The sequence below is a fragment of the Netta rufina genome (assembly GCF_964035555.1).
Source record: "Netta rufina genome assembly, chromosome: 10".
NCBI lineage: Eukaryota > Metazoa > Chordata > Aves > Anseriformes > Anatidae > Netta > Netta rufina.
The window spans coordinates 10141343-10168120 of NC_140133.1; the positions used below are offsets into that span (position 1 = coordinate 10141343).

The following is a 26778-nucleotide window of genomic DNA, read 5'->3' on the forward strand; positions in this document are numbered from 1 at the left end:
CCATAAAGATTCAGCCACCTCTCTGGAAATATACCTCTATTCCTAGAGGCTTTAAATAAACAAAGAAATAAAAGGTAGCGCTCACTGAACTTCAGGCAGCTGAATTTTACTGCTCAGCAGAAAGTTGTCATAAATCCCAGCTTCTTCACTGACACCGTGCCAACCATTAGGGGGTGCTCAGTCTGCGGTGCGACCATCCCTGCCTGCACCGTTGTATGGATCTGTGCAACAGCTCCGTCACCTGCGGAGAGTTCGGCTGCTGTCTTCCACCTCTCACAACTGAAGCCTCAAACACAGCATAGTTTTGTGTAAATAGCAGGTTTCAGAGTATTTTTTTCCTATTCCTGGTTTTCGTGGAGCTGAAACGAGCAGGCACTGCACATCCTGTCTCCCACTAGCTGGCAGCTTAGCTGGTGCAGAGTCCCACGTGCACCAGGTAATGGACTCGGTGACGTGGGACCATCAGCAGCCCTGAGGCTCTCACCAACTCCTTCAAATTACCGTTATCCTGCAGCCATTAATATAGCCCTGTCCCACCACCACCACCTTTATCCACGCGACCTGCTTGTTCACCACTGTCCTCATCACACCCCCTGTGCTTACCTCAGGAACCACGGTATCGTTAGGTGAGCGTATGCTGAGTTCTGTCTTCCTTGATCTGGCAGGAAAGCATCATATTCTACACCAACAATTGCTTGGCTTCTTCTGCCACCCCTTTTTACTCTGATTAGAAACTAGCTTCCATGCTACCACATAGATTAAAAGTAAAGAACCATTTATGAATTCATAGACTTCATTCACGTATTTACCATTGATATGGACATACATGCACAGCTTTATTTAGTGTACATATTGGTAGTCATACTAGCCTTGAAGTCTGGGCAATCTTATTAACCCATTCCAGTGTGGCTAATGAGCCACCGGCATACAGCAAGCTCTTTGTTTTATTTTTCTGTTTATTTCTGTAGCTGCATTAGCATGTACTGTACTAGCAAATGCTTCACTGGACAGTATTTGGAATGATATACATGTGTACAATTATATATATACATGTACACACATATATACGCATACACACAAATTATAGCCCAATTTCAAAAGGTCTACAGCTTTTCTCTTTACTATCATGAGAGAATTCATGTGCCTTTTCACAGGCTTCTCTATCCACCTGACACAAAGTAAAATCAAATTCACATTAATGTTTCCACTATGTCTCCTACTCAAGTCAGTCAGGGCAGGTCCATGCTACATTTTCATCAAAATGTAACCTGGTTTCACCTCCACCCTTAGCAAACACCACATTTCATTGTCCCCTCAGCCTCACCATGAGCACACAGTGCTGTGCCCTTCATGTAACTGTAACCTCCTATCAAACTTCTATCTGAGAGCTGATCATAAACCAGATTCCCTGTTAGCCCTACCCTGCTCACACTCTCCCTTCATACTATTAGCCCACCAAAACCATACATTGCAGGCATGCTCAGCACAAAACCCTAAGGTTTGGAGATAAGTGGTTCGGATTCTTTTCTTCTCTTCCCCAAGGCAAATATTTATTAATTAAATAGCAATTGTTTGGCTAGAAACAACCTCAATCCCAGCTTTGGTGGTTATCAATGTGAAAAACAAGTAAACCATGTAAATGCTGGGATTGACATCTGTATCTCCATAACAGTTCGCTCTGTAAGCACCATCCTTTTCCACATGCAAAATTGAAAGGGAACGTTTTGTTTAGGTATTCTTCAAACTACCCTTCCTTCCCCTCACTCATATGTGACCAGATACCTCTGCCTAGCTTTCACCGTGAAACACCCAGGGCCTGCAGAACTTGGTCACACGCAGCACTGAATTCCTGGCAAACCAGGAACAGGTCGCTCCTCATCCCCACCCGCTGAGGTGAGCTGTCGCACCCACCAAGGCACCTGTTAGTGATTCGTAGAAGAACTCTACAGCTCAAAGCAAATGAGTTATAAAGTAGGCATTTCCTTTCTTCTGGCACCGGGCACATGCGGGATAGCTCCCAAAGGCATGCACACCCCAACGCAGCAACTTGCCTTGGTTATATGCAGTAAAGAGTTACGTGTGCATGGAGTTTCCCAAAACACCCATACATATGCATAACCTATCCCTGATTTGTATTAAAATTAGCTCCAAGAAGCCATTTCCATAAACTCCTCCCATCTGCGCCTGCGCAGTGCCTTCTGGTGGTGGTCATCAGGGGGTCACGGGGATGAAGGCCAATAACTCCTCTTCATCACCACCAGCTGACCCCTGCCTTTGTACAGACTCAGCAGCTCCTTGGCTCTTGTCCCAACCACAGGGTCGGTCTCAGCTGGTTTTTGAGACAGGTTCCCATATTTGTCAGGAACCATCCTTTGTGAGGGGCCCCAAGACTCCTTGTTTTGGTTAATTTGCACAGAAATAAGCAAAGACACTCAGCAACATCTATTTTTAATGCCATTCACAAGCCCCCAGCCCTCCATCCTGGGGTGCATTAGCTCAGGGCTACACGACGCTGTCTCCGGTGACAAAACGGGGGTGCAGTTAAACGTCCAGCCCTGCGATACAGCAATCGAGGGGCGCACAGTGCTCCCTACAGCTTCAGAAGGGTGCAAACGACAGATTCAATCTGTTGAGGGCAGTTCTAGCACGTTGTGTGATTGCTTTGAGAACAAGAAGCGATGACCCAGCCCTCAGCCGGCCCCCGCCCGCTCCCGCCCCGCCCCGCCCCGCCGCGGGTGCGAGGCTCTGCCCCGCTACAAGATGGCGCCCGCAGCCAGGCGCGGCCAGGGCCCACGCGGGCGCCTTTCCCTTAACAAAAATGGCGGCCGAGGGAGGCGGAGACACTCCCCGTCCCGCCGCCTCCCCCAATCGGCGCCCGCCAACTCTCCCGTGGAGGCCGCGGGCCGCCCAATGGGAGGAGGCGGCGTGGAAGCCGGGCGGGGAGCGGACCAATGGGGGCGGGCGGCGGGTGGAGCGGGGCCGCGGCGCGGGGGCGGCGGTGCCGGTGCCGGTGGTGCCGGGGCGGCGGGCGCGGAGCGCGGCGGGATGCGGGCGGCCCACGGGCTCTGCGCGGCGCTGGCCCTGCTCCTGCTGCCGGCCGGCGGCCGGGCCCTGCGCGACGGCGAGTGCGAGGGTGAGTGGGGAGGGGAGGGGCCGGGACAGCGGGGGGGCGGCCCCGGGGCCCCGCCCGGCCGGGCCGGGAGAGCCGGGAGCGGAGCGAGCCGGGGGGGGGGGGGGGCGCAGAGCGAGGAGGCTCCCGTGAGGCGCCCAAAGCCCCGCCTGCAGCCCCGCCGCGCTCTCCGGAGGGTTTCGGCTCCACGCGGGCCGCCGGGTGCGTGTCCGTGGCTGCCGTGAGGTAAATGCTGCCGGGGGGGGGGCTGCAGGGAGTCGCTCCCCGAACGGCCCCGCTCGGAACCGCCCCCGGCGTTACCGTGACGGGAGCGGGGTCGGGCCGGGTCTGAGGGCGGGCGAGTCCCTGCGCTCACAGCGCTCCGAGCCCGTGCTGGGAGCCGGGCACAAGTTGGTGACACGCACCCGTCCCCAAAATACATGGGACACAGCACCAGGGGACGGGCTGAGCCCGCTGCCAGCCCCGGGAAGCCCCGAGCCCCGCGAGCCGCTGAGCGGGTGCAGCCCGAGGCACCACGAAGCTCTCAGCCCCCCGCACCGACCCCGCCGTGTCCTGCGCTGCCTCTGCTCCTCCCCAGGCAGGGCTTGGGTCTGTCCTGGCAGCTGCCCATGCTCTTGTGGGAGTTTCGTTGTGTTTAACTCTGCCCTCTTTGAATTTGTTGGAAACTGATGCAGAAGCGTGTGTTTCTCCTCTTGTTTCCCACGCCAAGTGGGTACAATGGGTGGCGTTTTCTCTTGGAAATGTTTTGTTCCTCGTCCCAGGTAACTGAATGATCAGTGGTATCACGTTACTAGGGTTGCACACGCTGCAGGGGGATCATGTAGACGGTTGTTTTTCAGTCAGATATTCTGAAGCTTGTAGTCTGACAAGTTGCTTTCCAAAGCAGCAAGAATAAGACGCAAAATTAAGTTCATGTTTTTTCCTCGGGCACTGTCTTGTGTTGTGCCCCCTACAGCTGAATGCTGCTGCTCATTCAATCCAGTGTACCAAAGCCATGGGCGCTGCCATGGTTTGCACCAGAAATATCAGGGCGTAGTGCTGGCTGACCTGTGCTGTGAAAAACCTGCCGGAACACCTATGAAGTCACTGATTGCTAACACAGCTTCTAAAAGTTCTGTTCTCCACATCCCTTACTCTCTTTCCCTACAAGCGCCTTCTGAAAGCTGCACTGCAGAGGCAGGTAACTCCATCCATCTTCCCTTCCAGTGTGCGTTACCTTCCTGGGAAGGTTCTACCAGAGCCTAAAGGACAACGGTGTTGAGTTCACACCTGCCAGTATTGAAAAGGAGCTCTTGAAATCCTGCAAAGAGGCAAAAGGCAAAGAGAACCGGCTGGTAAGTAGTAGTCAACAATAGTTGCCTCTGGAGGAAATAAACTGTAGAACACTTGGCAAATGAGAGGAAACCAGTGCTTCTTTGTTAGTGTGGTGTGCCCCTCCCAGGGGGGTGTTCTGCTTAGCTCTGTGGCTGCAATTGGTCTCCTCTGTTCTTTCTTCTTGTTGTAAGAGGAGACGAGGAGCATGACCACTTCACTTGAAATGTATATGTGTGTATCTGTCAACAGACATCTTACTGGCTGACCTTATTTCTCCTTGTTACTGAAGTGCTGGGCATTACAAAGCTTTCATTTGCTGTAGAACTTTCCTGTCAAACTGTATTTGGGGTGTAATATAAACTGTTAAAATACTTGCACTCTTCAGCTGTTTAGCTGAAAACTAAATAAAGGAAAACCAAACTGCCTTAAGTAAAAGCAGATGACAATCCCTGAACGAAGAGCCCCAAGAAAAAGGCCCTGAACTCTCCTACGAAGAGAATGGCAGAGGGACACCATGGGAAGTGCAGAGGGGAAATGCTTCAGAGCGTCTCTCTCCTCGAATGAAGACGACTTCGTTAACTCAATCCAAGTTTTTAAAAACTTGAGACACGAGACAACCAGCCTCGACAGCTGCGAAGCAGCGTGATGGGAGGTGCCTGCTCAGTTCCCTTGGCTCAGAGATAGGCTTTGTGTTGCCCTTGTGTAGCAGTCACTGGGAAAGTGCTGTAACTGTAAGCATCTAGCTGCGTAACTGTGCAAGGAGAGAAGACGGATAGAAACCCCTCCTCTTAGAAGCATTTTCCCATGCATCTCCACCTCATTCTTCTCTTCCCTCTAGTGCTATTACGTTGGGGCCACGAGCGATGCAGCCACCAAAATCATTAACGAGGTGTCAAAGCCCATGAGTCACCACATCCCCGTGGAAAAGATCTGTGAGAAACTGAAGAAGAAAGACAGTCAGATCTGTGAACTGAAATACGGTGAGTCGCCGGTGTAGGGGAAGCTCCCTGTGCCTTTCTGGGGCACGGGGTCGTTTGGGGTGGCTCATCCTGCTGACATTATGTGAGGCTTTGCAGCCGGGTGAGTTGCGAGGTGGCTCCCCGCAGTGCCCCAGGGAGCTTTGTGGAGGCGCTCAGCGGGGCCTGCTGGCCGCTCAACCCCTCCTGGCTGCTGGGGCAGCAGCAGCGCTTTGGGATGGGGCGCTTGGGGCAGCACAACTTGGGGGGGAGCTGGGAGCTGGGAGCGGGGCCGCGGTGACGCCGCCGTGCTGTGCCCGCAGACCAGCAGATCGACCTGAGCACCGCCGACCTGCGCAAGCTGCGCGTCAAGGAGCTGCGGCGGATCCTGGACGAGTGGGGCGAGGCGTGCAAGGGCTGCGCCGAGAAGGGCGACTTCATCCGCCGCATCCACGAACTGATGCCCAAGTACGCGCCCCGCGCACACGGCGCCCGCGCCGACCTCTGAGGGGGCGGGGCCTGGGGGAGGGGGGCGGGGTTTTGGGGACGGGAGGGGCGGGGCCTGGCGGCGCGGGGCGGTGCGCGCTGTACGGGACGCTCATTAAAGTGCCGACGGTTTCCCGCCTGCCGTGTGACGTCATTGCGGGGCCCCGCCCCCTCCCTCCTTTCATCCCTCCCTCCCTCCCTCCCGCGCGCGCGGCCGGGCGAAGGGGCGGGGGCGTTCCCGCGCGCGCGCCGCCGCCGCGGCTGCCGCGGCTCCCGATTGGCCGCCCGCCGGCGGGGGCGTTCCCGCGCGCGCGGCGCCGTCGCGCTGCTGCGGCCGCCATGCGGCGGGGCGCGGGGTGATGACGCGGGGCCCGCGCGGCGCGGCGGCCGGAGCCGCCTTCGTTCCCTTTTGTCCAAGATGGCGGCGGCCGCCGGAGGCGTCTCCTGAGCCGCGGGGCCCGGCGCCATGAAGCGGGGCGGCGAGCGGGACTGCAGCCCGCCGGGGGCCGGGGGAGGCCGCGCCGCCGCCGCCAAGCGGCCCCGCGAGCGCGAGCGCGAGAGCAGCAGCCGGCGGGGCCCGCACCGCAGCTCGGGCGCCTCCCGCAGCAGCCGGGACAAGCCCACGCCCGGCGGCGGCGGCGGCGGCGGCGCGGGGGGGGGGGAGCAGCGGGGGAAGCGGCTCCGGCTCCGGCTCCCGCAGCCACCGCGGCGATGAACGCGCCGGGGGCGGCGGCGGCGGCGACTCCAACCACCGCCCGGCGGGGAGCGGCTCGGCCTCGGGCGCCCGCGGCGGCGGCGGCGGCGGCAGCCAGGCCGCCCCCTCGGCCTCGGCGTCGTCGTCGTCGTCGTCGTCGTCGCGGGCGCTCGGCGTGCCCAAGGCCAAGGCGCTGCCGGGCGCCGTGGTGGCCCCGTCGCTGCTGCTGGCCGGGCCGCCGCCGGGCGCCGCGCCCTCGCTGCTGCTGGCGCCGCTGGGGGGCTCGGCCGGCCTGGCCGGGGAGCCGCCGGGCTCCTGCGAGTACAAGACGCTGCTGGTGAGCGGGCTGAGCGCGGCCCTGCCCGACCAGCTGCTGGAGGACGGGCTGTTCCGCCTCTTCCAGCGCTTCGCGGGGGGGGGGCGCCGGGGACATCAGCGTCAAGCTGTCCCACACGCCCGAGCTCGGCCGCGTGGCCTACGTCAACTTCCGCCACCCCGGGGACGCCCGCGACGCCCGGCGGCACGCCCGGGCCCGGCAGCTGCTGCTCTACGACCGGCCGCTGAAGGTGGAGCCCGTGTACCTGCGCGGGGGCCGCAGGAGCCGCACGCCGCCCCCCGCGCCCTCTCCGGAGCCGCTGGGGTACCTGCCGCCCATCCACGGCGCCTACCAGTACAAGCAGCGCTCGCTGTCGCCCGTCACCAGCCCCCTGCTGCGGGAGCCGCGGCCGAGGCACGCGCACGCCGCGGCCGCCGCCTTCGCGCTGGAAGCCGCCGCCATCGGGCTCTCCCGGGAGCGGGAGAGGGCCCTGGATTACTACGGGCTGTACGACGAGCGCGGCCGGCCCTACAGTTACCCCATCGTGGCGGAGGAAGACCTGATGCCGGAGGACGACCAGAGAGCCACCCGCAACCTCTTCATCGGCAACCTGGACCACAACGTGTCGGAGGTGGAGCTGCGTCGCGCCTTCGAGAAGTACGGCATCATCGAAGAAGTGGTGATCAAGCGCCCGGCCAGGGGCCAGGGCGGGGCGTACGCTTTCCTCAAGTTCCAGAACTTAGACATGGCGCATCGGGCCAAGGTGGCGATGTCGGGCCGCGTTGTCGGCAGGAACCCTATCAAAATTGGCTACGGGAAAGCCAACCCGACGACCAGGCTGTGGGTGGGCGGCCTCGGCCCGAGTACCTCCTTGGCTGCCCTGGCGAGGGAGTTCGACCGCTTCGGCAGCATCAGGACTATTGACTATGTGAAGGGAGACAGCTTTGCCTACATCCAGTACGAAAGCTTGGATGCTGCCCAGGCCGCCTGCGCGCAGATGAGGGGCTTTCCTCTGGGTGGACCGGAGAGGAGACTTCGAGTGGATTTTGCCAAAGCAGAAGAGACGAGATACCCGCAGCAGTACCAGCCCGCGCCGCTCCCCGTGCACTACGAACTGCTCGCCGACGGGTACAGCAGGCACCGAAGCCTCGAGCAAGACTTGCGGGTGCGAGATAGGACTCCTCCACACCTCCTGTACTCGGACAGAGACAGGAGCTTTGCAGAGGCAGAGTGGGCCAGCCCTGCCAAAAACGCCGAGCGCAGAAACAACTTGGAAAGCTACAGCCGGTCAGTGCGCAGCCGGAGCGGGGAGCGCTGGGGCGGCGATGGCGATCGCACCGTGCCCAAACCGTGGGAAGAGAGGCGGAAACGCCGGAGCCTTTCCAGTGACCGCGGGAGGACTACTCACTCGCCTTACGAGGACAGAAGCAGGACAAAGGCCAGTGGGCCAGCTTTAGACCGCAGCCCAGAGAGGGCTCGCAAAGAGAATCACACTACAGAATCCGGAGCCGAAAAAGAGCCGAGCAACTCCCTCCAGAACAATCGCCACGCGACTGAGGAGAAGCCCCATCGTGAGGCACCCGATGCTCCGCAGCCTAAAAAAAGGGACAGCGAACGCAATCATCGAACTGGCGAATCGGAATCAAAAACTCACGAGGAGCCAAAATCAGAGACCAAAAAGTTAAAGAATTTATCGGAATACGCGCAGACACTGCAGCTTGCTTGGAACGGGCTTCTCGTGCTAAAAAACAGCTGCTTCCCCACCTCTATGCACATCCTGGAGGGAGACCTCGGCGTCATCAACGGACTCCTCAAAGACCACTCGTCCGGCGGGAAGTTAACGCAGCTCAAAATCGCTCAGAGACTTCGGCTCGACCAGCCCAAGCTGGATGAAGTCACTCGCCGCATCAAACAAGGCAGCCCCAACGGCTACGCCGTGCTCCTGGCCACCCAGTCCGCCCCGGGAGGCGCAGGGGCTGAGGGGACCTTCCCTGTTGTAGAGCCCGGCTTGCAGCGACGGCTTCTCAGGAATCTGGTCTCCTACTTGAAACAGAAGCAGGCTGCTGGGGTTATCAGCCTGCCCGTGGGAGGGGCGAAGGGCAGAGACAGCACAGGCATGCTTTACGCGTTCCCTCCTTGTGAATTCTCTCAGCAGTACCTCCAGTCAGCACTAAGGACATTGGGGAAGTTAGAAGAAGAACATATGGTGATAGTTATAGTCAAAGACACTGCCTAGCCCACACTGTCTTTTCCAATTCCATGTTTTCTTTGTGTGTCACACAGCCCCGTTGTTTTTAAGGCCGATCATTTTGGTGGAGGCTCAAAACACCTCGACCAAAGTGGTAAGATTTTTAGTTTCTAATTAATTTTAATACCATTTAAATAGAGCCCATTTTATTCGTTTTTAATATGTGACACTGTCCGCTGTTGTTCTGTATTTTTATTTTTTAACTGTATGAAAAGTTGTCAGTAAAGCCTTGTTCACTGATGGATTTCTAAACTCGTGCAGTATCCTAGTTTTTATGGCCCTGTAAGGGGCCGCCCCTGTGCCATCAGGAGCTGGAAGGTGGCGGCCGCAGCCCCCCCCAAGCCTCCTGCCCCTCCTCAGTTTGTGTCCTGCGAGGTGGGAGGGGAAGGGGAGTCCTCTGTGATGGAAGAGAAGGACTGATCATGCTCTTTTTGTTGATCTGTTTGCTTTTTATTTCACAAATTTAAGTCTTGAAGCACTCCTGTTGATTCTCTATTTGTGGATTGCCGGTTCCCGGGAAGCCAGCCACCAAGGAAGCAAATCCTGACTAAGAACAGAAATGGTTTTTAGTACGCAACAAAAAATTACGATTGATATTCGGGCAAAAGGTTTGCTGCTAAGGAGGCAACTCTGTACTTGGGTCTGTGAGGTCTGAAAGCAGCCGATACGTGGCTCGGTCAGAAGTTCTTGGGCAAAACGAAAAAAAAAAAAAGAAATGAGGTTTGACATTCCTGGTTTTCTTAAAATGAAAAAAAAAATCAAGTAGGAGAAAAAGGGGAAAAAAAAAGTCATTGAAGTGGGAACCCTGGTGGGCCTGTGTTAGATGTAGACAAGCAAATAAAGGGCGTGAAGGGGTTTTGTGACTTTTGTATGTGTGCCCTTCTGCGTAGTCAATCACGTTGCACTATCTCAAATCCTTTATTGAAAGATAAACTTTTTTTTTTTTTTTTTTGCTAAAGTTAAAACTTGGTTGCGAGTTCACAAAAAGAGAGAAAACCTTCTGGCTGTCAGAAAGCATGGAACCTTACCACCAGCAGCACCTGGCTGCAGCTGCAGGAACCCTGCAGAGCTCAGCAGGGCGCTGAGGCTGGGCTGGCTGCTTCACCCTGCCTGGCTGGGCAAGGAGCTAGGCAAGGTGAAGGCTCCCAGCAGTCAGGAGCCAAGCCAGGCCAGCTGCAGCTCTGGTTTCGCAGTAACTTAAGGCTGTGGGAACTATTTTAACCATGAGTTAAAATCTACACTGTTTGGGGATTATTTTTTTTTTAGTATATTGAAACTATGTCTATAGCTTTTTTTTTTAGAAGACTTACAGAAGTGTGGGGGATTAAAAAACATATTTTTTTCTTTCTTTTTCTTTTTTTTTTATTATAAAAAGGTTTCTTTAAACTTGCCAGGTTTCTTTGTTGTTGTTTTTGGTGGTAAGCAAGTGAGCAGAAGCCTGGGAGACCCAGAGGCTTTTGTGATCGTGTGTGAGACTGAGCAGCCTCAGGTGCTGACAGCTGCCAAAGGCCCTTTTAAAACTGCTCTCAGGTGTGACTGGTGGCAAAAACCTATACAGCAGGGAGCATAACTCAGCCTAACGATGTGTCTGTTCCTTTTTTTTAAATATAAATATAGTTTTAACCCTGGAGTTTCACAGTAGGGACATCAAGTGATGATGTATGAGCTGGTGCTTAATTTAATGTATCGATATCAAGTGTGGTTGGGTTTGTGTTTGTTTGTTTGATAACATTTTCTATGATCATGCTAGAAGTAAATCTGTCCCTGCAGCCCAGCCGTGTCCCCAGCACTGCCACCACCCTGTCCCAGGGCCTTTTAACCCTGTGCCCGAGGCCCCGCTGCTGTTGTAATGCAGCCAGTGCCAAATGTCACCGACTGTAACCACCGAGTGTGAACCTGAGGGCTATTAAATACCCCTGATGGCCACAGGCAGCGTGAGCAGAGCTTTTTTCAGCGAGGCTGCTCCGTGCTGGCGGTGCCCATGCAGTTGGCAGTGTGCGTGGTGCTGCCCGGTGTGCCAGGGTGAGGGGTGGGAAGAGAAAGTCCCTAAAGGACAAAAGCTGCACCTACCTAACAACAGAACCAGGGAAACACTAGACATACCCCCTCTCCTACTTCCTTTTTGAGGCAATTGAACAATAATACAGCTTTTCTTTTTTTAAAAAGTACTAAAATTGTACTTTGGGCTGGGTGAGTTGTTTTTAATGATGGGCTTTCTGTTCCCAGTGAGGCGGCCAACTGCTGTGAGCCTGTGTGCACGTGTGTGAGCAACACCTCTGCCTCCTACACACAACCTGACAGGTGTAAAGGTGTTTTCCTTACGTGCTCCAACTTTACAAAAGGAGAGCAGCAGCACCCGCTCTCTAGCATCAGTGTTTAGAATTAAGTGCATATTTCTTTTAAGAAAAAAACAAAACTGTAAGTATCCTGGGTTTTAGCACCTCTCCTAAGGTTGGTTGCTGGCTGTCTTTGTTTACCAGAAAAGCAGCACGGCCAAGCCTTAGCTCGTTGCCCCACCACGCTTGCCTCTGGCACGATGGCCGCGGGTGCAATGTGTCCTCTGCAGCCCTGTGCTGGAGCACAGCAAGCAGGGCCAGCAGCCTCTGGGCCTGGGTGGGAGGAATAGGGCCAGGCTGGGGCTCAGCCTCCCCTCTGCTCCCCTCATGGGAGGGCTGCAGCACCCTCTGGGCAAAGGGTCCACTCTGCTGCAGCAGGAGGTGTGCTTCAGCTGGCAGCACATGGAGGTGCCCCTTGCAGCCCCACTAAGCCAACGTCTGTGATGGGTGCACAGCAGAAATACCACACGGCACCACCAAGGACTAACAAGGTGCTGTGGGTCTCCAGGACTGGTACAGGACTTCTCTCAACACTGCTTTTAACTAGAGGCAGTTACAGTGCTGGGGAAAGAGGCTGTTTTACAAGCACCAAGACTCCCCCTGCACTCCAGCTACGTGCAGCATTACAGCCTAACACGAAGCCCATCCCTGCCATGCCTCCATTCCCAATGCCCATGTTGCTCCCAGCCTCTAAAATCACTCCCCTCACCCCAAACCTCCCCAGCAGCTGCATGTTGGGCTCGTGTCTCTACACAGCACGAGCCCAGAAAGGCTGAGCATCTGCCCCAGATGAGGTGCTGGCTGCAGGACCCAGGTCCTGCCTCCCCTGCTGCAGTTGCACTGGCCCCAAACCTGCTCCCTTTGGCTTTAGTCAATAAAGATAGGTGTGGGAGGGAAGGGTTGCACATGTACTTACAATGGCCCAGTTTCAAGTCAAATTTGTAAATACAAGCTCTCTCCCTGCTAGACGTTTTGTTTGTCTCATAAAACTAGTCTGCAAATTTCTCTGAGATAGCCCGGCCCGAAGCAACAACAGATGCAGCTGATTATGGCTGTGGTATAACACCAGAACACGATAGGGACATCTGGCACCGTATCTCTCCTCTGTTATTAGTAGTGGAGTACACACTATTATTTTTTCCTCTCCTCCAGAGCAGCACATTTTCTAAGGTAAAGTTGCACAGGATGTGTTTTGGTAAGGCAGAGGCTGGCTTCCACAGCTGTTGGATGGCAGATCCCGTTTTCAATTCCCTATTTAATCAGAATGCTGCTCCAGTTGCTGGTCTTAAATGCTGTAGTAATTGCAACTTGTTCACCTTTATCGACTCTGTAGAGTACAATTATCCATTATAAGTTGCAGAAGCAGCCTTTCTTTTTAATTATTAACAAGCAGCCCTGGATAAGCACTGCTGGAACGAAGAAACGCTATCCCTTCTCTTGGTTAAAAAGAAAGTTCTTCCTCTTCGAGCAACGAAAAGCTGAGCCTTAGTTGAAATGAGCACAGTTCCTGGTGGAAAACTTGATGGAGTGGCAAGGAGTGAGAAGCCTCCAGCTCCCTGTTCTGCCTCAAGCTCTATGCTGAAAGTGGCCAAAATAGAGAAAGGGTAAGAAGTTGAGTGGATGTTAACACCTTGGAAGAAAGAATGCTTTTAGCAGCCCCGTCTGAGCAAGCGATGAGCGCACTTACCTCTGAGCTGACTCACAGAACCAAGCTGTGCAGTCGTGTGCCACACACTGAACTCACATTCACCATTTCCCCCCTCTTTGAAGGGCAGGGCCCGTTGTCATGTACAGGCAGGAGCACCTCATTTGCCTTCTGCCAGCACAGCCACAAGGCAGCCTACACAACGCCAAACCACAGGTGAACGAGGAGGCCCGGAGACGCTCCTGCCCTCTGGAACACACCAGCAGGGTGGCAGGACTTCCCTGCAGCTCGCTGCCCTTCCTGGAGCTGAACTGCAGAGTGGATGTCCTGGTGCTCCTTTAAACAAAGTCTCAGCCTGGCAGCAGCAGCCTCTTCCTGTTCCCACAAAGCAGGGACGAGGCGGTACCGTGCTGCCGGCACCCCCGTGGAAAATTCAAGGCTGGCAGGCAAACCGAGAAGGCAGATTTGAAGCCACAGGCTGTGAAATGTCTCGCAGGGCCAGGAGTTGCTGTGGGCTGGAGCAGCAGGTGGAGCCTGCACCCTCTGAAATCTCAGCCCTTGTTTACTTTGCTTTTCCTTACTGCGGCTGAGCCAGGAGCTACACCTAGCTGCTCTCCTGGAGCGCTGCTTCTGCAGGAGGGGCAGAGGAATGCACGGCCACAGCTCACAGCCATGGACAGAGACAGGACTTCCCACTCCCGGGGTGGATACAATTCAAAAAGCAATGTCCTTTTATTTAATTTTTTAATAAATACACTTTACATTAAAGAAAAAGGCCTTCAATTTGCAGTTTCCACACAGAGGGCAAAAAGGGAAAGAAAAAAAAAAAAAGATTAAAAAACTTGAACCACAAAGGGCAGAGGGGAGAAAGAGGGCTCCAACTTTAACCCCAGATTCCTATGTCCTCAGGAATACCAGGCTCCGACGAGGCCACGCCAGGCTTTCAGCCTCCCACTACAGCTGGTGTCACAGCGAGAATCTCCACTCCGAGCAGCCTGCACATTCAGCTACCAAACACCCCCAGGGCTCTTCCCTGGGGCACATATGCGTCTGAAACACATGGCACACTAGCAGGTGGCTAACACCTGTTGTGTTTTCTTTAAAAAATAAATCATATTTAAAATAAAGATATTCTCACTCCTCAACCATTTTAGAAACCATGATCCTCTTATTTCATTTCGTAGTTGCATAAAAATGCCTCTTTTTTTTTTTAATTTTAAACAATTTTTCTCCCCCAAACCTACCCCATGGTAACAAGGTACTACAGGAATACAAAGTTCATCCCCTCTTTACTAGAACACCTGCCTTTTTTTTTTTTTTTGGTTTTATATAAAACTATTTCTGTTCTTTAGGAAAGAACTTTATACAAAGAAAATATATTGTGAAATATCTTCAGAAGTTTCCTTGAAGAGGAGAGTCATCTCAGCCTAAAATAAAAAATAAAAAAAAAGGCAGAGAGAAAAGAGGCCTAACCCCAGGTCTCTTTATTGTAGAGCCTCGGACTTAGCGCCGAGCCTCAAACTGACTCAAACCAACACAGCGGATGGGCTGGAGTTCCTCAGGTTTTCCCAGGAGGAAAAGGGTCGGGGTGCTCAGAATCGGTTTCCAATTTGGTCTCCAGTCTTCTGCTGGGAAGGGAGCGCCTCCTCCTGCCAACACCCCCGCCTGGCAGCCGCTCCTCACTCGTTCAGAGTCAAGATTATGTCGTCCTCCAAGTCAGAGTTATCTGAGCTGTCAGCTGAAAAGAAGACACATAGGTTAGGCTCGGTGGGTGCACAAACACGGCTCTCAGGGTGGCTAAGCAAGGCACAGTTATAAGGAGATGGCCAACACCTGCTTGGGACCAGAAACTCCTCTGCACTAAGGAGGGCAGCTAGCACCATTAGTGCATTTCAAATTCAACAAAAGCAGTTAGCGAACCTGCACCAGAGCCGTGTTCTCCCTGTTAGAGCAGAGAGTCAAGAGCAGCTCTCCCAGGTGCAGCATTAGCTGGCAGTATTTCCACATGACAAGGTAGAGGGAAGGATGCCAGCAGGAAGGGACCTGAATATGAGCTGCCCGCACAACTTTCTGTGCACATCTGAGTGCAACAGCTCATCGTGCTGGGAGCTGGACATTTCTCACACTTATTATTTCAAAGCAAGCTGGACAGTTCCACCAAGCTGATGCAGTGGAACACGGGCTGTGTGTAATGTACACAGGGCTACCTCGTTGTGCAGCAGGTTGGGCCCAGACTTTGTCAGCATGAGAAGGACACTCCCCTCGGCACAGCACAGCAGAGACCTCCCCGCTGAGGGGAAGTAATCTGTACACTCAGGACTAGCACCTTCCTCTAGCAACCCCAAAGGTTACTGTAAATTAACTTAACTGCACAGCACTTATTAACGGTGACCTGCAGCCTATTGCTGGGAGCTGTGCCTTCGCTGGTTTTCCTCTGTGGTATGGAATGAGGACATGAAAGGATTTGCCAGAAGCAGTCACACACACACACGCTTTTTAACTTAGAAAATCTCTCCTCCCTCAGCTGTACTATAGGGAAGTGGTAGCAGCTCTGGCAGAAAGGCCTCCTGCCTTACCTTGCAGATGACGATGGTTCTTTTTCTTATGTGAATTCATTGGATGCTGCAGTTAACTAGGTGTTAAAATAGTTAAAAAAAAAAAAAACAAAAAAACACAGACTTCCTCTTAGCCATCTCAGTTATAGTGGAACTCTAAAATGCCTGTTAAGGTAAGCCAGGCCTTCTGGAAGGTTCACCCCTTCTCAGATGCTTTCCTTAGGAAAAAAAAATCACAGACAAGCAGCAAAGGGCACAAACCCTTTCCCCCATCCCTCCTCCCTGAAGACACCTCTAAGATGTGTAGGCTGTCCTTCTGCTTTAAAATTCCTTGGACACCAGGGGACCTCTGGCCTCAATCCACCTACGTGCACAAGGTCTCTGACAGACCCAACTGCTGGAGCCAGACCCATCCAGGAGCATGGTATTCTCCCCATGAGGAACAAGCAGCGGAGGAACAATTACTGATGAAATGCTTGAAGAAGCTTCAGGGAAGGCACACGCTCATCCAGGAGCCTGTACTGGTAAGTGGCAGGGAAAGAAACTGCAACGGCAGCAGCAGCTTGGGAACGCTCCTCCTCGTACCTCTGTCTGCATTTCCACTGGGACCAGCTCCAGTCTCAGCTGCCGTCGCACTGAGCCTACACTGAGGGGTCGTCAGTGCTCCCTGAGCAGCTACAGCAACGCGAGGGGAGTTGGTAAGCACCAGTCAGAGTTGCAGCAGCTACACTCATGCAGTAAGAAGGAAAGAAGTACAAGGGAGGTAATCCACGAGCTCCAGAAAAGAGCAGCTGAAGAAGTTCTTTCCTAACACCAGGGGAAAGCTTTGAAAGGGGATTTCCTAGCTCCTTATGCTCCAGTCCACCACAGAACCTGACAGTTTTGAGCTCTGTGCCTGTGAGTAAACCTGACTGCAACAAAATGCTTGGGAGAAGCTTATAGACACGCCTGGAAACTGCCATTTCAGATTACAGAAGGAGAACTGAGGAAACAAGTCAGCCATGCTGCTGCAAGGCACCAGGAGGTGCTGAAAGGCATCGGCACAGATACTGGAATTCAGCACGTTCCCAGGTTATTCCTCTCCCAGACACAGGTGAGAATTTCAGTTTTCTTTCTTTTGAGTGCAGGTACACCCCTACCTGCACTCAGAAAAGATACCCCACTGGCCCAGAACAAGCTCCTGGGAGATGTGCACAGCACACAAACTGCTTTGGACAAGATAAACAGGTCTGCATGCCCCACAGCAGTGACAAAGGAGGAGCAAGACAAATTCACATTTAAAAATGTCTCCATGGGTTATTCCTGAACAGGAAAAAATCTCTTCTAAAACATGAGGAAATGAAGCCACTTGCTTCTCTGCTTCAGCTCTTTTTTGAATTAATTTGTTTTAAAGCACACCCACTGCACATTATGTAGGTTCAACCCAAGTAGAGCAAAGGTTGGCAGTAGAAAGCATTCTAAATTCCTCACCAAGCCTATCTGTACTTGCCAACTGTGTCTTGGTCATTGTTGCCCTTGCCACTTTTAGCTCAGGACCACAGCATAAATAAAGGAAAGGGGGATTTTAACTGCTCTCACTCCATGGGAAACAAAAGCAAGCCCAAGTTGAAGCCACAAAGCAGCAGCCCCAGAAGCCCACTCATCGCGTGCTGTGCAAGGACCACCTGTCCATCAGCCTGGCACAGCTGCTCTCCCTGCCTGAAGTTCCCAAAGATGCTTCCAAGCAACAGCCACAGCATGGGCTGGCTGCAGCTCTGCTGCAGGAAGAGATCCCAAGTTCTGATCAAGTGGCTCTACCTATAACCAGCACACAGGTGTGGCCACGTCGTAACGGGTAGCACTCCGCAGAGCACACGGTGTAACTGTCAGGCAGCATCCAGTTTTGTCACAGGAATAGCTACTGGAATTACTGGCCTGAACTGGTGTTCTGGGCAACCTGAGTTCTAGCACGCTGGGAGCTCTCCTTCAATAGCGTTGAGTCCTGCACCCACTGACAAAACACAAGTGGAGCTGTCGGGAACGTCGTGACAGCTAACGAGACAGGCAAAAGTTATGTGAAACCCCAAAATGCACAAGTGCAATACCCTATTCCTGAATTTGAGCTACATAAGGGGCCGATGAGGTCCTGCAGAGTATAGCTACCACCTTCGAAAGAACTGACCCCACCAAAAAATAAATAAAATGTAGCAACCTGATGTAGTCATGCCCTTAGAGAAGTCAGAGGAGTAAGCTTCATTGTAACAGGAAAAAAGGGACGTGAACGAGTGCCAGCCACATTAGTGCCAAAACAGGGGCCTGGCACACTTAGTCCTCCAGCGCTTTGGCAGAGAAGACCAATTCCCACCTTTAGTTCTTATGTGAATCCCCTATCGCTGCAGGGCTTCAATCAACTCACTGCAATTACTTATCAGCCTGTTAGGCAATTATTTCACCCCCATTTCACAGCTTGGAAGTTAAAAAGATCTAAGCAGCTTGGCCACACATACTTAAAAGTCTTGCTAAAAATAATAATAAAAAATTGAACAGAATCTGAAGGCACAAATCCCAAGCCTGACGCTACCTTACTCACCTTCTCTGTCTTGTGAACCCTTTTTGCAAACTGAATTGCTAGATAAAGAGTTCAGACCCTTCTTTCCTACACACACACTATGAACTTTTCAAGCCTCTATATCTTTGGAATGCCAGAAAAAAAAAAAAAGAACAATTTCAATTTTATCTCAAAATTAGATAGCAATAGAATAGTCTAAAAAAAAAAAAAAAAAAAAAAAAAAAGGGAGCAAAGCCAGAAATGCCACGCTGACTTTGCACTTTAAGCAACTGCAGAAGAGAAAGAACAGAGCCAAGGAGCAAAAAGGTTTCTCTGTCCTTACAGGTACAAGTAAGGCAGAGAGGACAGGTGAAGCAACAGTACAACCAGTGTCCCTTAAAGGGCAGGATGGGCAAGAATCAGACAAGGCTTCTTCACATGGAGTTTCTTGGCCTGGCTTTCAGATCTCACACATGTACCTGGGAGCTCTTGAAGAAAGGAGACTCCTTCCTTTCCAGAACTCACAGTTGTTCTCTCAGATAAGAACTGATTTGACTGTCAGATTACTAAGAGAGGCCAGAGCTGAACAAGCTTGATGAACTGTGCCTTTCATACTACCGAGGGAGAAAGTCAACTAGGTCAATTCAGTCAGGTGCTGCACATTTGTCATGACATCAAACAGGGGACAAGGTCACCTTTGGTCACCAAGCTCAGTACACACTTACTGTCTCCAAGAATCAGCTCAACTTCCTCATCAGCGTCAGAGTCTTCATCTTCACCCTCGTCACCTTCTTCCAGGAGGTTGGCGAGCTCCTCGTCATCAGAGGGAGAAAAGTCATTTTCTCCATCCTCACCAGCATTCTCGTTGTTCTCATCCTCCTCCAGCTCAGCCTCCAGCAGCTGGTCTGTGTCCAGCTCATCAAGGTCATCTGTATCATCATCATCTTCGTCGTCATCTTCTTCCTCTTGCTCTTCTTCCTCCTACAAAGACAGAAAAACAGTCCACAGTGGACATCAAAACAAATGCAAAACGGAGTAAGAATAATTGAAGGAAACACACCTATAGTTTTGACTTCTCCCCATGACCCGTTACTACATATATTCGCTTTCCCTCCACAATTACACAACGCAGCGTGTGCTGGATCATTTGTGGGCCTGCAGTTTCATCTGCAGAAGGCTGGTGCAACACAGACACCACCGGCTCAAGCTCCTCTCCAACACCAGCCATCAACACCTCACCATACAGAGGACATGTTGAGAAGGACATGTTGTAAGACCCAGTAATCCATGGTTTATTGCTAGCCCTGAACTGCTTTAGTTTCAGCTGGATAGAAACCTCGCCTTTGCATCAAACACAGCATGGATGTTCAGTCTCACAGATGTTCAGTCTCTCATCCTGATTTAGATGAGATGTAAAATGTAGCTAAAGGTAACATCAGCCTATACCAACTTCATAACCACTCAGCTGAGGATGATCCACCTGCTTAAAGCAGCTTGGTAGGCTCATCTTTGGCATTTATATGTGGATCATGATCTTTTTCCTACTATCAAATTGTAAGAATTTGCATTCAGTAAAGCAACTTAATTTCTCATTGTACAGAGCAAACCCAGAAATCCATGTCTAGCAGATAAAGCCAAGTAAGAAGAAGCTGTTACAACCCTATTATCTTTCCAGACAAACAAGAGGCCAGATGTGGCAGCACAGGCCAAGCCAAGCTGCAGGAAGTCTCCAGGACTCAGGCAAAGGGTTCCTGAGACCTGGGCATCTCTCCAGAGTCACAGCCCTTTTCTTTAACAGAACACACTCATGGGGTAAGAAGGCAGCTCTTGAGTCATTCAGTCTTACTTGCCCCTTTTCTTGGGGAAGGGAACACATTTTTGTGTTGTTCTGAGGCAGTTAAGATAGAAATTTAACAATCCACTGCAAGGGTTAGTTTGGTCTTCCAGCTCACTCCATTCACACTGTGTTTTAACTACTGGATTTCCAGATCCATAAGGCAAAAAACATACTTTGACAAACACCACCCAGCCTACTTTTTCTTCAGTTAGTGCTATAAAAAAAAAAATACCCCCACACATGCAACATCTGTCACAAAAGAAACAAGGCGTGCAAAAAGCCTGGGCAAGTTCTATTGTTCTTCACTTCGGACCTGAAGTGTGCATTATTTAAACTAGAGATTAAAGAACAACATCAGTCTGCTCCATGCAGTTTTCTTTCTGAAAAGACTTTATGTTAAATGTAAAGTTCTAATAACACGTGTCATGCTTATTTTTAGCAACTGTAAATTTCACTTTGAGTCAATGAGTTCTCAAATAAAAGGACGTTGCTTCTTGAACTGCACACACACCACAAGTAGGAACCATCTTACTTGCTGTTTTAAACAGCAGTGCCATGTTAAGTACATTTTTCCTCCTTCCCAATGAAATACATTGAATCGAGCATAGAAGCTGACACCTTAATAATTTCTACTTTTGCTCTATGCAGTGTCTGCAGAGAGACTGCTGTCTTAAACTTTATTACTCTATTCAGAATTGAAATACTGATTGAAAACTGAAAAGGCAGGGGAGTTTATTTTCCTTTTTCACTCTCTAAACAACCCTGAAGCTGGAAAAGAGGAGACCAATTCAGTTTTAAAAGCTTGGAAAAAAGAAAGCCAAGTTTAACAGTGTCTGGAGATAGAGACACTACCATAGACACTAGGAAAAAAAACGTACAGTCTACAAGATTCACTTAAAGTCCACGCAGTAGAAACCCAAAGGATCCTGAAATGAGCTAGGTACCCGCTTTGTTTCCACAACCGCTGGATTTCTGAAAGCATTTTTTCCTAAATCTATCCCACAACTTAAGTGAAAATATCAAAATAACAATTTGTTTCACACTTAATCTATCGATAACAAATGGAAAACCTGTTGTATTAACACTGCCATTCAAGCTTCAGGCAAGACATGCACAGCAATACCATCCTTCAAACGCAGGATGAGATGGCATTTGTATGAAGCTGAAGATTTCTTTTAGCTGGGGAATTACACAGAAAGGTTGTATTTAGCTGCAAATTAACTTTGAAGGATCCCGCTAACCAGTGAGGAAAAATCCTTTGTGAAAATACAAACAGAAAGCTAGAGAACTGAAATGCATGCTTCCTCCTTTCCAGTTTAAATTACTTCATTTGAAGCACATGATTGAAATCAAACCACCACTCCTTGAAAAACCACCTAAGAACAGTAAAATGAGACCACAATTATACCTGTCCTTGGGAAATCTGAACCAGAAAATAACATGAAAGCCCTGCGACAAGAAGTCGTGTGCATGTGACAGGCAGAGCCGTGTCCCTAACGCGCAGCCTGCAGATCAGTGCTGAGCTGAATGACACAGATCACAGTGCAAGAGGAGTGCTGTCATGGAGAAACAGGAACCAGGAAACCGTGAGGCTTCTGCTAAGTACCAGGTAAGTTAATTCTGCAGTAGTTTCTGACCGTCCTACAGGCACAAAACTCCGCAGACACACTGTGATGCTCCAGCCCGGAGCATAAGGCTTACATGCACGTGCCATGAGGTCTCTCGGGTAAGCATGCTGAGCTTGTGCACCCAAACTCAAGCTGTGGGACACAACTGAGAAAGTCTCCGCTTGCTACTGCCTCACACCACATCTGTAAATGACACTCAGCTTATTAAGCAATATTTAGGCTATACCCTCATCAGATAACACAACTGTCTCACGCAAGGGATAGACATACAGATTAAAAAAGGCACGTCATCTTCACCAGCAACCCACAGGCGTACTGATCAAGATCTGTGAAAAAAATCTTTGTGCAGTGTCACGAGGAGGACAGGCAGAACAGTTATTCCAAACCACATCTAGATTTGTGAAGGGAAAACCTGCAAAGCAAGCTCCTAACTCGTCAGGACTTCCCAAGAGCTTTGGGCAATGGCACCGGTGCTGCCAGAAGGCAGAATCAGCACGCACATCTGCCAAACACACACGCACCTGTATCCACAGTGAAGATAAGCAACCTGGTACATGGTACCCAAGGACCAGCAAATTCCACATCACTAAAAAAACAACCACAACCCATCAAGGAATTGTTTTAGCCATGGTTAACTCCTCTCGATGCCTGCAGATATCCTTCTATCCTCCAGAGCCCCGCAGTGGAGAGTATGTTAAACAGGTAAGGGGAAGGTCCCACTGTCCCAGAATAAGGATAGCTAAGAAAAACAGGATGAGCAGTGCAAAATTAGTAAGAACAAAAATCACACGCCCTGTAGTCACAAGAGAAGAAGGAAAAAAAAAAGGTAAAGGAGGAATTAATGGTTGATTAAGTAAAATTGTACATGTATGGTATAGAAGTGCATCAAGTAGTTTGTGAACCTGTAGTACTCAGCCAATGAGGAAACGGGAGAAATCAGGTGTCGGGTCATAGGGGATATAAGGTCAGGGTAAACTTTTACTGGGTGCTCCTGCCTGTGGGATGCCCCCCATTGCAATCGTGAATAGAATAGCTTCACAGAAGATCCTGTCTGAAGAAAATTACTGAGATTTTTCTCACCCTACTTTGATAGTTAGATGCAAGGAGTGGAACAACTTAAACTACAGCACTCACTGATTGTTAACAAGGTTCAAATCCATTCTTATACATTCTATAGATATGTATTAAACTATATAGGAATATAGATTGTATATAAAACTATATATAAAATAATGGTTCAACTTGAGTACAGAACAGCTATCCACAGATACAAGTAGAATGTCTCCAAAGGGACGGGCCCCAGTTTAACCTCAAAATTGACTGAACTAACAATTCAGTTTGAAAAAAATAAAGGCAAGCTTAAGTTGAAAAAAGGTCATCTATACAAAACTCTGTTCAACTCAACGTCTTAAGTAAATATCTCAGTTATGTGTAGTACCATCAGTTACACACTTTATGCAAGTATAAATGATGCAAGAACTGTCAGTTCTTCTAGGGCAAGACTGCAGCATGGGACAACTCATTTTGATTGTGTCTTGTGTCTTAGAGACATCTCTCAACTCTCACTAACTTACCAAAACCCACTTACACAGTAACAAATAAATCACTTCTCACCACAGTCCATGCCCCTGGAACTAGTTCAAGGATGATTAAGATGGCAAGTGATTCACGTCAGCTTTTGAATGCACCTGCAGATTTACAGGGATGGAGTCCAAGAAGAGCTGGACATCTAGCTTACAGAACCAGCACAGTTAGTTACTTAGCAAAGGATTATCTCCAGATCATCTCCAAGCAAATTACTGGTAACTTAACTCTACTACCCGTTTGCAATCTTAAATAAATATTCAGAAATGTTGGATGGTACAAGGTTATTGATACTTAACATATTCACTGGTATTCATCTCTGTCAACACAACATGCAAAGCCCCAGGAAAACCTCCATCCTTCACTTAAACTCTGAAGCAAAATACTTTTTCACTAGGCAGAATTTACAACATTTCAGCACTGCAGTTACATCTCAAGCTAAGGCTGCAAGTCTCCTAGCCAAAGGAGCAGAAATAACCTTATTCCAGGTTATATTTTGTATATGTGGACAACAGATTGTGGCACAACTAGAACAGGATCAGCAAACTTTCACAAGTAAACAACACCCAACAGAAAAGCTTCCAAGTTCTCCCAAAGCTGTTCAATACTCTCCTTACTGCAGCTTCCAGGGAAGAAGCTTTGCCAGAGGATGATTAAAAAGAATAAATCAGCATCTACAGAAGCATAGAATACTAAGAAAATTAGATTTTCTGAATTTCCCAAGAGTTTCTTTTCTAAAACAGACAATTCCCTCTATGTAGCAATCTACTTGTGTGTTTTCTGTATTACTGATGAATTGGGAGAAGCAATTTCTACTCATTAGACAGGACAATGTCATACACCAACTGCAACACATTGAAAACTGATCTCAGATGTCAACTATGGTTGAGCCCAATTTCCTCTTCCCTGAGGAACACAGATTCTGTAAGATCCTGTAGGCCTCCAACATCTCAAGAACATTGGTCTACCAGACACCTTTCAGTCAGATCTAATTTATTAAGCTTGTTCACCACTGAACCCACAGCATACTTCTCCACATGTCCCTGAATGGAAGTGACCTTCTGCAAACTCAACGGCATTAGAAGAAAGCTTCCAACAAATAACAGAATTCTTTTCTATTCAGTACATACCTTACCAAAACGTATTTTAAACAAAACATAGAGGACATGGTACACACGTAGTCTTAAGTTCCCATCATGTTTTTCGTACAATTTTCAAATTTCACTCGTTTCATATTCAGAATGGAAAGAGAACAGAAATATAAATTATAGCAGCTTACTTTACAAGCAGTCCTTTTATAGTGTTTTCTTACATTTCCAGAATTCAAAATTTTCTATGAACAGAGTTTGAGACCTCAGCTCACTTATTTCTTCCTCACTACGGGTTGATTTCAGTCCAAAACAAGTCCTTGTGTTAACTGTTCTCTGCTGAGTTTCCTTTGCCACTGCTATATGAACTCCTCAGCTGTCATCAGCTCCTGGCTGCTCCTTCCCCAGCTCCATCCTCACCTCCTGTCATCACTTCCAAGTCAACACCTCTCCCCTGCAGACGCTTTCCAGCAACAATCCCTTCCTCTGAGAACACACTTCCCATTGCAACTGTCAGTTTGAATCCTAATATATTATATTACTCTATTCTTAGTTTCATTTGAGAGGTTACCTTTTCCTCTACCTGTAAAATGGTTAATCAAGTATCACTGAAGCTTCCGCCACGTTTTCAAATCCTTCAGCTCATATTTAATTCACTTCTGGCTAAGCTCTGCAAGCTCTTAGCATCTTCTCACTTAAGTTCACTTCTTAGCTCTGTAAGCATAATCATGTGGCAGTAAACATCTGCTTCTATAAACTTCCTCTTTTTTAAAAAAAAAAACAAAAAACAGAAACATTTCCCAGAGTCGCACTAATTTGTTGATTTTAAACTAGTAGGTGGTCTCCTGCAAAAGCAAATACTTTACCCTGTCTTTCATCCTCTTCCCCCAAGTTTCTCCTTGAGAAAAGCAAACTCATTTTTAGTAATATGACTTCTTCCAAAATAACAGTATTACTTGAATTACCACCTCTTTTCCAGCATAGGAAGGGGCTTTGCCTTCATAAAAAGAACTTAATTGTTGTTCCAATACAAATTCACTGAAGAGTATTTTTCACTCCAGAGGAATAAATCTCTTCCTCTTCTTATAATTTATCTTTCTCCACAGATGATCCCCTTGTCACATCTTCTGACAACTGTTCTCTGTTTCCAAACCACCATGTAGCACATTAGTACTTTCTGATCCTTTGCTATGCAATTCTCAGGAGTGGCAATGTCTGTTTTTCAGTCACTTCAGAGCCCTCTATCCAGTTTCCTCCCCTACCCACTTCTTAACACTCCCAGAACAATGCGCAGTAGAAAAAGCTTAAAATATAGCCAGCAGTCCTTCTAGGGAGTCAAGTATTCAAGGAATTTTACCTTCTGAATTACCTAGGCCCCTCCCTCCCCTTGGCTAGCAAGCCCTAACTCACTTGCTATTACCATTCCATTAAACTCATTCTAAGTACACCTCTCCTTCACATTAAAAGGCTGCACCTACTTTTAGCTTCTTGGCTACTCCAGCATCAGAATTTCTTCACAGCCATTTATGGAGGTCAAAGTACTGAAAACACAGAAGCCTGGGAACGTACAGAAGTTACTGTATGTAACAAGCACGGAATCTCACCACAGGCTTCTATGCAGAAGTTAAGTACGTGCAGATTTAATACAGGATGTGGCACACAGCATGTCACAGAGGCAAAAAAAGGAGTAAAGAAATAAAACCCAGTTATTCTCTTAGTCTGTGTACGTCAGTTTAGCCTGTCTAACAATAATTACTCACCTGTTATGAATGAAAAAGTATCCATGACACAGATGCACAAACCTTTGAAGTAACTGGGCCTCTGTTGGATTGGCCTGTTCAGCTGGGACTGACCAATACTTTGTTTTGCCAATGAAATGTTTTCATTGTAACATGACCATATGCATCTGATGATAATAAATCTCACTCCAGAGTCACCGTCTGTTTTGAGGAACATGCAAGTCACCATTCAGCAGTTGCTGAGAACCATCAAATCATGGTGATTTAGCACAAGCTGCCAAATGGATTAAAGTGACCCATTCCCTTCCCAGCAAATATCTGCATGAAAACAGGCCTGTATCAAAACAACAGCAATAAAAATCCAGTGGAATTGCTGTTACAGGTAGATTCCAAAAATAAGTCAAAACTGGAATCACAAAGAAGACACAAAGAAAACCATTCTCCATCCTGGCTAAAGCATATGCTAGAATGACAATTCTCTTGTGAGTACTTACTGCCTTAACTCCAAAGCTTTCATTTCGTATCACCCAGAATTTTCCAAACCAAGGTAAAAAGACAAATTACACACCTACCATCACCATTTAGATAGCCCAGAAGCAGTGCAGGATTATTAAGTTCTTCAGTTCTGGCAAAAGAAGCAGAACACACTTTATAGGACAGGGACAGCTAAGTGTGGCAATCGCAATCTGCTGCTG

At 49.6% G+C, this 26778-nt stretch overlaps 3 protein-coding genes across 3 annotated transcripts in view; 2 read left to right on the top strand and 1 right to left on the bottom strand.

Moving 5' to 3' along the window:
- Positions 1-2967: 2967 nt before the first annotated feature.
- On the top strand, positions 2968-5918 carry MANF (mesencephalic astrocyte derived neurotrophic factor). Its single transcript, XM_084292986.1, has 4 exons — positions 2968-3133; positions 4337-4464; positions 5283-5424; positions 5724-5918. Exons 1-4 carry the CDS (start codon positions 3046-3048, stop codon positions 5906-5908), a joined length of 543 nt encoding a protein of 180 aa, XP_084149112.1. The 5' UTR covers positions 2968-3045; the 3' UTR covers positions 5909-5918.
- A 434-nt stretch (positions 5919-6352) lies between these two features.
- Positions 6353-10458, top strand: RBM15B (RNA binding motif protein 15B; the record flags this gene model as incomplete). Its single annotated transcript, XM_084293047.1, is given in 3 exon segments — positions 6353-6540; positions 6542-6992; positions 6994-10458. Coding segments are annotated over 3 exon segments (2778 nt in total). The 3' UTR covers positions 9133-10458.
- Positions 10459-13828: 3370 nt separating this feature from the next.
- DCAF1 (DDB1 and CUL4 associated factor 1) overlaps positions 13829-26778 on the bottom strand; it is a 50776-nt gene continuing 37826 nt past the window's right edge. Inside the window, exons 23-24 of the mRNA XM_084292875.1 lie at positions 18933-19188; positions 13829-14863 (exon numbers count right to left, since the gene is read on the bottom strand). Coding sequence (XP_084149001.1) covers positions 14805-14863; positions 18933-19188 — 315 coding nt within the window. The 3' untranslated portion in view covers positions 13829-14804. The remainder of the gene's footprint in view (positions 14864-18932; positions 19189-26778) is intronic.